The sequence below is a fragment of the Calypte anna genome, chromosome 2, assembly GCF_003957555.1.
Source record: "Calypte anna isolate BGI_N300 chromosome 2, bCalAnn1_v1.p, whole genome shotgun sequence".
Taxonomy (NCBI): Eukaryota; Metazoa; Chordata; class Aves; order Apodiformes; family Trochilidae; genus Calypte; species Calypte anna.
In genome coordinates this window covers 28,582,211-28,593,161 of record NC_044245.1, presented here as the reverse complement: position 1 = coordinate 28,593,161, position 10,951 = coordinate 28,582,211, and the positions used below count along the sequence as shown (strand labels likewise).

General features: G+C 38.3%; 1 protein-coding gene across 3 annotated transcripts in view; it reads left to right on the top strand.

Annotated features, from left to right (window-relative positions):
• Positions 1-906: 906 nt before the first annotated feature.
• Positions 907-10,951, top strand: part of ETV1 (ETS variant transcription factor 1) — a 67,320-nt gene continuing 57,275 nt past the window's right edge. The window contains exons 1-4 of one of the 3 annotated variants that reach the window (XM_030445861.1): positions 907-952; positions 2,090-2,223; positions 3,035-3,122; positions 4,922-4,969. In XM_030445861.1, the coding sequence (XP_030301721.1) occupies positions 2,179-2,223; positions 3,035-3,122; positions 4,922-4,969 (181 nt within the window). In that variant the 5' untranslated portion in view covers positions 907-952; positions 2,090-2,178. Of the gene's footprint in view, positions 953-1,409; positions 1,524-1,741; positions 1,924-2,089; positions 2,224-3,034; positions 3,123-4,921; positions 4,970-10,951 lie in introns of those variants that run through there. The other 2 variants (XM_030445860.1, XM_030445859.1) reach the window with 2 other exon arrangements.

The window sequence follows — 10,951 nt, the reverse complement described above, 5'->3', positions numbered from 1 at the left end:
TATGGGAAGGACAGAAATGGCAGGGATATGGTGCTTCCTTCTTACTTGGCTGGACAGAAGTAGAAAGTGAGTGTGAATAATAAGAAAGGTATGAAAAATTTTTTTTAAAATGAAAGGTTGTGGCAGAAAATAATATGGCTCAGAATGGAGCATAGTGGAACAACTATAAGTTTACAAAGTAGTATAGAGGAACTAACTTGAATATTGTTACTACCACTACAGGCAATTTATGCAAAACCAGTTTTTTTCCAGTTGTCTTTCCGCCCTTAGCTCTAAAGAAAGCCCTTCCTAAGGTCTGAGAGCAAAGCTGGACTTGCTAGCTTGGGATTCTGCCTGTTAATTGATGAACTGTGACAGGTCATAAAAATCGGAAACTTTGTATCTCGCAGCAAGAAGGTGTTGTCAATACCAAACTTCACCCTATTCCTGTGAAACCTGGAATTCAGTGCTCAATGAGAGGACAAGTATAGCTGTTACACACAAAAAGTAGAGTTTTTGCAGATAGCCCTCGATACAGAGAAGAGAAAGCTCACTTTCTTTGAGAAGTCCTCAGAAATCCTGAGCTTGATAGGTCCTGGCAGAACTGCTCCAAAAAACCCCAAGATCCGGTGCCTGGATGCTGCCAAAGTCTGTCCACAAAACCTAGAAATTATGTCATCCTAGGAGAAATAACAATTGCTTTCTAAGATTCAGCTTTTTTTTTTTTTAAAAAAAAAAGAAAAAGAAAGGAAAAAAAAAAAAAAAAAAAAAAAAAAAAAAAAAAAAAAAAAAAGAGAGGGCAACCCAAAACAAAACAAACACGCAACCACTCTGGGATCTCGCCATCTCACCAGACCCTGACAGAGCGGTGCAAAGTTTCCACCGGAGTGGCGTGAGCCTCTGGCCGCGCTTACCTCTTCCTCACCTCGGGGCTTCCGCAAAGTTTTGCGGGACTGCTCTGCCACCAGAAAAGGTGCCTGTGTGGCTGTGTGTGTGTGGGAAGGGGGTAGGTAGGTGAGGCAGTGTCTGTTGTTTCGCTTTTCGGAGTCAAGGAGGTGAAACTTTTAACATTATTTAAAAAAATAAACCAGCAGAAGGAAGGGGGTTGCTTTGCCACCCGAAGGGGGAACATGGTGCCAGTAGCTGGATCCTCGGATCTATGTGGCGGCAGCGCCGCGCATCCGAGTCGCGATTTCCGATCCCTTCCACAAGCTTCCCCCCTTCCCCGGCAAGAGGAGCCGAGGGGAGAGCGGGTCTCGCCCCCCGCGTTGGCAGCCAGGCCGGGGCGGGGGGCGGCGGGGCCGGGGCCGGGGCGGGCGGGCTGCGATCCGGCGATCCGGCGGGGGGCGCGGGGAGCCAATGGGCGGCGGGGATCCGCCGGCGCGGCTCGGGGGCCCCTGGAGGAGGAGGAGAGGAAAAACCACGGGATTGAGCTCTGTCAGTGGCGCTGGCTGCTTCCAAGGGGGAAGTGCCGGGGAATAATTAATGTTTTTATTAAATTTGGAGGGAATTTTTTGCAGCCGATCGCCGCGCGTGGCCTTCAGGTGGGTCTTCCCCGCAACTTTGTCCGCCGCCCCGCAGGATTGCGTGGTGGTGGGCTGCAAAAGCGGGCCCGGGGGAAAAGGTGGCTCGGTGCTTGGAGGTGGAAGGAAGGAGGGAGGGGGAGCTTGAGGAGGGGGGGGGGAGGGTGCGGGGGGCGTATGTGTGTGCGTGGCTGCGGCTGGCGGGCGCTGCCGCCGCTCCGTGAGGTGCGCGGCGATCCCCGCCGTTCGCCATTACGAGTTGAGCAGCACACGTTTGCCAGAGTCGGGGCTGCCACTTGCGCGGATCGCCCGAGGGATACGGCGGGGAGTGTAAATAAAACCCTGCCTCTCGCCTCGCTTTCTGCCGCTGCCTCGAAGTGCTTTTTGCTCCGTGTTTTCCTGGCAGAAGCGTGTAACCCAGGTGAAGGCAGTAGAAGGGAGGGTTGTTTTTATGAATGGGACTCTTTGAGGTTAATTAGCTATGCAAATGCAAGCAGTTCATTCATGATTTTTTTTTTTTTTTTTTTTTTTTTTTTTTTTTTTTTTTTTTTTTTTAAATCTAAAAGCCATCTTGTATTCCCCTCTAGGCTGATTGGAGTCCAGATCCCGACGAAATCTCCTGATCAAATGCCCAGTAAATAAAACACTGAGCTAAGACTTGTGGAAGAGCTGCAGAATGGATGGATTTTATGACCAGCAAGTGCCTTACATGGTCACCAATGTGAGTGATCAGTTCAAAGTTGGTGTTTATAAACTTGACTCCGACTTATTTCTGTGGGGGAGTTTTGCAGACAGAGTATCTGCTTTGTTACCGCTGTAGGGGCGACTCTTCGTCTGGGAGCTTTGCCTGCAAGATTGAGCCTATCTTCTTAGTTATTTCAATAAAGCATCCTGTTCTTTTAAAGACAGTTCTGGGATGATTAAAAAATCATGCACATGATTAGCGGATGAGAGAGACAAGAGCAGCAGCAGCTGCATTCAAAGTTTCTGGCTGCGTTTGCCTGCAATGCTCTGAAGAATGAAGCTGAGGCAAACGTTAACATTTTTTTTTCTTTCTAATTTTTTTTTTTTCTTTTCAGGACTTTGCAAACAATGTTATAAGTAACACAGGGAAACAAAGCAGTCTATTATAACCTCATATCTGGGTTCTGCGTAGCTTATGCAGAGGGGATTTATGTGGTATTGTGTAGGTTTGTGTACTTTAGATGCTAAAAATACATGGTTGTTATTGTGTTGCTACTTGCACACATCTATGTATCTGTACAAATAGATGTTTACATAGGTATATAGAAATGTGTTGCATTTAGTCAGGGGGATCTTTTGGAGGATATTGGGTGCTCAGCAGTATCTTGCTAGAAATTGGAGGCTGCAAGATGATAATTTCCCTGTTTGAAAAATGTAAGGAATTCATGCCGGCTTTGAGTCTTTTTGATTCAATTAAAAAGAACCAAAACAAACAAACAAACAAACAAAAAAAAAGCCTACACACAAAACCTCAGGTTTCTAAAGTAACTGATCTTTCCTGTTTATAGAATCCGCGTGGGAGAAACTGTAATGAGAGACCGACAAATGTCAGGAAAAGAAAATTCATTAACAGAGACTTGGCTCATGATTCAGAAGGTGAGGGCTTGTTTCCCCCCCCCAACCCCCTTCCCCCGCTCTCCCCCTGCTTACTTACTAATGCAGAGAAGCCTTTTGACAGCTATTTATTTATTTATTTAGGAGACAAATATATCTAGATCAGTCTGAATAAACAAGACAAGAAAATTGCATTCACCGGTGCAAAACAAACTGGCAAAGGCAGTAAACTGATAAAGTTGGGACTCTTTCCTTGACTTGCCCAGTTATATTTTAGGTACTGCTGCTCCTGTGGCACACGGGTGTCATGCACTGAGGTGAAGCCTTTGCAGCACCTGACACGAGTTACGGCACTTGGCTTTTTCACCTTAAGACCTCTTGAGATTCAGTTTTTCCCCATTCCTTCCATCTTTTAACATCATTTTCACTGGTGTGTATCTTTACCGGTGGTAGCAGGAATGAGAATGCTGGTGTGGGGACTTTTGGTTTTTACTCTATCTTTACTGTAGAGCTAGTAGTCAGGCTCTTAGTGTGTGGTAGCCTGTTCCTATTAGTGTGTAACACTGGTAGGATTAAAAATCCTGGGAAATGTGATAATAATATCTAGAGGGGACAAAGTTTTGGAGGGCTGAAGATTTGTGATTTGCTTCCATCAGTAGCCACTCACATGGTTGTATCTAGAGAACTATTATCTAGTAATTTCTGTTAACACTTCCTTAGGTTACAAGGTCAGCACAGGTGCTATGCCTACACCCATTTAAGTATGTAAGACATATAGTAAGATATATAGGGCCCTACAACTTATTCCTATATAAATCTTATCAGTTTGAGGACACATTGATAGACTTTTCAAAATCCCTACTTGTTTGGAAAGGTGTATTCTAGGGTGGATTGAAATGAAAACAAGTCTCTGATTTTTACTTAAATGATTTCCCAACATGAACAGGAGGTATCAGTCCACAGGGTAAATGAATAGGCTCTGTCTTTTAAGTGTATGTAAATACTTATCTGTCAGCATTTATGAAAGAGGAAGTCTCTCTCAAAATACAGCAAATTAAAAAATAAACTATCTGTCAGTTCAAATATCCTACTTAATCTTAGTAAACAGAATTTTCATAACTGAGTTTCTGAACTTTGCAAGCAAGCTGAATGCAAGTAAGCTGAATACTGGCTTACACCCATTATAAGTAGCTGATTTCAGTGAATTACAAAAAAAAAAAAAAAAGCTTCTGCAAAACTCAGTCCATAGAGAAAGTGGTTTCTCTTTAAAGGAGCACAGTGAGTACAGTGGCAATTCTCTTGTCATACAGAGTAAAACATAAGGGGAAGTACAAAAGATTTCACATTTCTGTTTGCTATTGCAGCATCCCAGGTCTTTGCTTTAAAGATTTTATCTCATAGTTACAAATATACCAATAAAAATACTCAGTCATTGCTCAGGCAGAACTCCAGTTGAAGTCTGAGACAGCTTTATCAGGAGCTGATATTGCAGGAGGAGGCCCAAATTGTATAAGGAGAAATATTTCACCTGTAAGAAAGATTATAATTTTCAACTTTACTCTGTATTGCTGAATGAGTCTTTTGTACTATAGAACTTCAGATTTTGGCTATTGTTCCAAGAGTAGATAAAATAGTAGAGCATGTACTTTTTAAATTTTTTTATTAACAACTGTAGAAAAATCATTAACTGCACCCTGAGAATATCTACTTTGTCTGCATGTTTGCTGCCAAGATAGAATTCATGTACATTGTTCTTGGGGAAAAAATATTTTTGAGCATATTTAATCTATGAAGAGATTAAAGGTGTGAGTCTTTTATCCTTGTCTTCATCTTTTTTGCAGAACTCTTTCAAGATCTGAGCCAATTACAAGAGACATGGCTTGCAGAAGGTAAGGAAAAAAAGCTGCTTGTAAAAAGAGGAAAAACAACTCTGGAGGGAAAAAAAAAAAAAGTCCTGAACTTGCTGTCTTAATGTTCAGCCCAATTAATTGAGCTCTAAAAGAGCCACCTCATGTGTCATGCATACATTAGAGCCTCTGATGAGTTTGTCTTTGGGGACTCTGGGGCTGCTCTACCCAGTGTCATCACAAATTACCAGGAGAAATTGCTTCCAGCTCACAATCACATCTGCTTTTGGCAAGAACTAATGCACCAAGACTTCAAGTTCTAAGCCTCTGTTCAGATTTTAATTGCAATTGATCAGGTTTATATTATTGTACCTCGAGAGACTACATACAGCCAGAACTGGGCTTGCTGTTTCCTTTAGAGCAGCACATATAATTATTTGGTGTTCTGGTGGAGTACTTTTCTGATGGCAGAAATTAGTTTCTCTGGGTTCATCGGGACGGGATGCTTCAAGATTTAAGTGCAAGTGTCTTCTTTCCACCTTGTTCACAACACAGAACACTAGGTGTGTATGGCATACTTTAAAAGTACTATTTATTCCTTTATTCCTTTTTTTTTTTCTTTTTCTTTTTTTACAGAAACCTTTAAATATTTTGCATGTTATTTTGTCTTCATATTTGTAGTTGTGAGATTGTGTACTGGGTGATTAGAAAACTGACATCGGTCTGTTTTTCACCTGCTTGTGCTTTTTTAGTATTTCAGAGAATCTTGCAGAGCACATTCTATTAAAGCAGAAGGTTTAAGAGCAGTAATGTAGAAATCTGAATGTAGAGTAGCTGTTAAGAGATTCATTTAACAATAACAAAAAATGAGCTGCTGCATTAAGAGAACTTTAATACAATGCAGTGTAGCTTTCTGTGTTTTGAAGTGTATCTCTTCTCTTCAGCAATATTTTCTGATTTTATTTCCTTTGATATATACCGTACTCTTTATTTCAAGCATAAAGATTTTTATGCATTGTCTGTTTTTAATATTTCTGGTTGAATTTTTTTATGTTAACGTCTGCATCTGAAATAAGCATTATTCTGATGCTAGTTAATGTAATCTCTCTAAATTTGTCCTGATTTAAATGAATGTGAGTATTCACATATGTTTAATTTTTCTCATGTACTGGACTGTGCACAATTATGTATGGAATAGATGTTATGCTTTTTTAGGGGGGGAAGGAGGGATATTGGGGTGAACTGCTTGCTGCTGATTTTCATAGAAAGAGGGAAATATTGCTGATTGACTACTTGCTTACAAACTGATTTTGTTTTGACAGCTTTCTATAGTTAGTCAAGTTCTTAACCTATAAGTAAGTTGTGGGGTATTGCTTATTTTGCAGACATTTTAATTCTTCTAGCATTATTTTTAGCATGGCATTAATCAAAACATCCCCTTGAAATTAATAGATCAGAGGGTATATTTTTATGAATTAATATTGTTCTTTCCTAATAAATGTCCTGTACTATGGTAATTTTTGTAGTATAATTGTCAGATACAACTGTACCTGTCTCCCTCTGGTAATTTTTCTGTTGCTCTTCTTATTTTGTATCATCTCATTCACTCTAACAAGCCTGAAGTATGTTAAAATACAACTCAAAAAGATAATATTTTTTTTTTAGTGGTATGGACCTTTTTGTTTCTGAAATGATTAAGTTTCTTTGATCATGTCAGAAAAATACAGGGAGATTCATAATGCATGTGCAGATAATAATGTAAGTTTGAAAAATAATAAGGAATTAAAAACTGATTTAATAATTTCTGCAAGTACATAAATTACTGTAATGGCAATTTTTATTCTGAAGGCACTGCTAATTTTAGACTCGAATGAATTGTTTGAAAGCCTTTTTTTTCTTCAGCTGAGTCTATTTCACTTGATAAATTTAGATAGGTTTTGAGACAGAAAGATGTCTAGTCTTGTGTCAGGTAGGTTGAGAATCCTTTGCATCATCTGGTAAGTATTAAAAAAATCAAAAAGTTGGCGTTTCATGTAGCAGAGGATAATAAAGCTGAAGAATACTATATTGTCCTATAGCATATTACAAGTAAATATTACAGATTTTTTCGGTGTTCTAGAAATATTTTAAGAAATCTGTGTTTCAGGCCACATCATGATTTTAGCTGCTTCATAAAACACAAACTTGGTTTTAGCTTTTCTAAAGGCTGAACTAAAATTGAAATGAAAAATTCAGAGGAGGAAATAAGAGGTTGAGATACTGACTTGATCACAAATATTTATTACAAAAAAACACACCCAAAGCAACTTTTGGTAGTCTTTATGGGTGTTTGAGGATGCTGTAGCCTTGCTCAAATGTCTACATAGATGAGCTTACCAGGAAACAGATTTTGAAATCAGACTTGTTTACCCATTGCTAGATATGTCCATTTATGTTCTTCTGGACCTTCACAGGCTAGAAGTCTGCCAATTTGGCAGCATCAGTAATGTTTACATACTTCTTTTCATAATGCTCTGGAGCCAGGGAAATGACCATGAAATTTTAAAACATCTTGACCCTTTTTAAGAAAAGCAGTGGCAGCTGACCAGGTTTCTCCCACGAGCTCAGATCCCCACTGGGGAGTAACCAGGTCAGAAATCTGCTTCTGAGTTAGAGAAGAAAGTGAGTTGCATTCTGGCAGGCAAAAAATGCTTGTGGTTTTTTTTGTTCTGCTTTTCCTGAAGCCATCCTTACTACATCACTTACTTAATCGGGGATTTTTACAGTTAGTGACACCTGTGACAAGTTGGTGGTAAACAAGTACATAAAAGAATTGTATTATTTTCCTGTTGGAAATAGGGGGAGGTTCGTATGTATAAAAGAATTAATCCAAAATGTAAACAGTTCAGTAATCTCTTTAATATTTTATTAGTCAATAATTAACAAGCTTAATTCTACTTACAGAAAACTTAAAAAGATATTCCATAGCTTTTATGGAAAGGAGTTTTGCTTCTTTGTGTAGTATTAAATATGTAAGAAAATCTAAATTATTTTGACTTACTCTGAATAAGGTTTTCATGTCAATTTTTATGCTGGACAGAAGATTATAACCACTTACTGATACTAGAAATTAAAAGTGTGTTGCCTTTAATATTTGTTTTGACCTTCCAACTTGAAAGGAAATAGTTAAAGTTGCCTATTGGTAACCAAGGCAAATATTATTCAGATACTATCTTCTGTTTTACATTTTAATAACTTGATGGCAACTTTTTGTCATGATAATGCTACAAACAGACTTTTATTGATTCTGTATATTTGGAATTAGATTAATTTTGACAGATAGCCATTGTTTAATGACTTAAAAATGGTTCAAATATTAATCTAATGTTATCTCATCATGGTAGCTGTTACTTCTGATGCTGAAAGGAAGAGAGAGAGAAAAAACTCTTAGTTGAAGTCTCCTTTCCACAGTAAAAGCATTTAGTTTTTGGGGTGTAACAGAGTAACAGAAGCCCAGATTTTTATTTAAAATTACTCTTCTGGATGCTAGTTTCTTGAAAATCTTGTAGAAGAAAGATAGAAGGCATCCCAAGCAAAGACAGTTAATTTACGCGCTAGATCTGCTTCGTAAGGCAGTAGATCATAATGCTTCTCAGATGGAAATGAACTGAACAATATTATGTTCTTTGGGTGTCTTGAAAAAATACAAAAACTTTAAATGAAGAGAAAGTGGGGTGAAATAATAGCTACAGGTAACGGGTTCATGCCTCTGTTGCACCTAAGCTAAAGCGAGTGGATGGCTACTACATGCTACCAATATTTAAAAGCCAGCTCTTGCTGTCTGAAAGTTATTTTTCCCATCTAATTAATATCCAGATTTGGGATTTACTTTAAGGAATAAGTTTCTGCCCTCTATTCTCCTACTGTGAAGGATGCACCAGTATTGCAATGACATCTAAGCAGCTGTAGACCTGTAGTCTTCTTGTATGAGGAGATATGAAAATAAGTACTCAAAGGATTATTTTCAATAAAAGACAGTACTAGATCTTCAAATATTAGTTTAGTTACCATGGCTTCGTTTAAATCAGTGAAAATGTGTAGAATCTGGCTAACTAACTTTCTTCTGCCAAAAAGTTGTAAAATTTACCCAGTGTAAGGCAAATGCTATGTAGCTATATTCAAGAATTATTGACATTTTAATAGGAGCAAAAGTAGTGAAGAAATGATAGTTTAATATCTTCACAGCTGAAATTTCTCTCAAGGGGACTGGCACTCTAAAAAAGGGTTTAAGATTTGTAATACAGAGAATAGTTTTTAGGGGGTTTTTTTGGTTTGGTTTTTTTTTTTTCTTTTTGGTTGGTTTTGGTTTTTTGTTTTTTTTTAATCTAGTGCTCTGACAGATTTTGCTTATAACTCCTGATCTTAAATATATTGGTATAAAAAAAGAAGAAATGTTAGATTTGGCAAAAATGGGAGGAAGGGAGGAAAGTGTCCTTTTAAAAAGAAATCCAAAAGAAATAAAACCACCAGAAATCCAGAAGTCTGAAAGTCTGTGTAATAATAAACTTTCTAACATTTTTCTTGTTTGCTGGATGCCTTCTACTCAAAATAATAATTTTCAAAGGCGCAGTGGGGTTTGTGAACCATGAGGGATGTAACGAAACGTTAAATGTGAGTGTTCCTTTTATGCTAACTTTTTTCTCATTTTTAGTGTAGCAGCAAATTAAGAGCAGATTCTGCTAACCCATATTCATATTCCTGGGGATTATTCACATAAGGAAGAATTTTGAGATCTGGAGCTAGTTTTAAACTGCCTTTATATTTATTAGTCAGAGTATCTCACTTCATGTAAAAAGGGTTTTGTGTTGTTTTGACAGCAAATCCGGTGCTTATGAGAACTAATATTTTTTATCATCTTGAAATTTGTCACTGTTTTGCCTTCTGAATGCTCCTTTGTTGGAAACAGTTGTTAATGTAGAAAAAAAAAAATAAAGCCAGCACAAACAACCACCAGAGAAGCCTTCCCCTTCTCACCCCCTTCATCTTTCAGGAATACTTAACATTTATGCATTCTCAGATATTCAGAGGTGACAATGAATCAAAGAAAACTTACTAGACTCATTGATGTTGAGGCCTGAAGTTAGCTGAAGCCAAAATACTACTGTCCATATACAGTCAGTCCCTGTCAATTTCAATTGCTTTTGCCACTTGGAATAAATCATTGATATTTTAAAACTCATTGCTCTGAGCTCTAAAAGTGAAGCTTTAAGTCAGAGAACACAGTACCACAGGAAGTGTTCTGCTACCCAAAATAAAGTTTTAAGTGAAGCGAGGAGGTTTGCAGCTTCTTTTTTTCTCTGGAAAGTTTCCGTTTGGTTTTGTGTTTGATTTGGTTTTGTTTTGGGTTCTTTTTTTGTGTGTGGGGGGGTTTGGGTATTTTTTTTTGGTTTTTTTTTTTTTAACAGGAACACCTTTCCCTGGAGTGCAGCTGAGGATTTTAGAAGCAGTTTGTGATGGGGAGAAGGAAGAGTTAAATTTAAGTATTTTATAGTTCGCTTAACTTTTCCTTTATTAAATACTTTCCTCAGCAGGTCTGCGCTGCATCTTGAGACAAAGCAGTGAAATCAGTGTGTTTATGCCTAAAGTTCAAGTTTACTTTGCTGTAGCTTTCTGGAAGGGTGTGACATGAAAAGCTTGTGGTTGGGGCCACATGGTTCATGGCTGGACTGTGTTTTTGTGAATGGAGGCAGAACTCCAGTTCTGACTGCTTGTCTTGAGGAATTGCTTCGGAGATCAGCTGTCTCATTCACTGGCAGAAAGAATGACTCATACATCTTCTGCCTTGTTTGGCTCCAGGTCATTGTTACAGTGGATAGAGCTGGTTTTAATTAAATATTAACTCCTTTTGTCCTGGATGCTTGTTAATGGCGACTTTTTAGGTTTGTTTACTTGCAATGAGAGCAAGCTAACAAGCTCTAGTTTTATATTTTTTGCTTTTCCACGTTGCTTTCCCTTTGCAACAGGAGCTGTCAGTTTAGCTTTTCA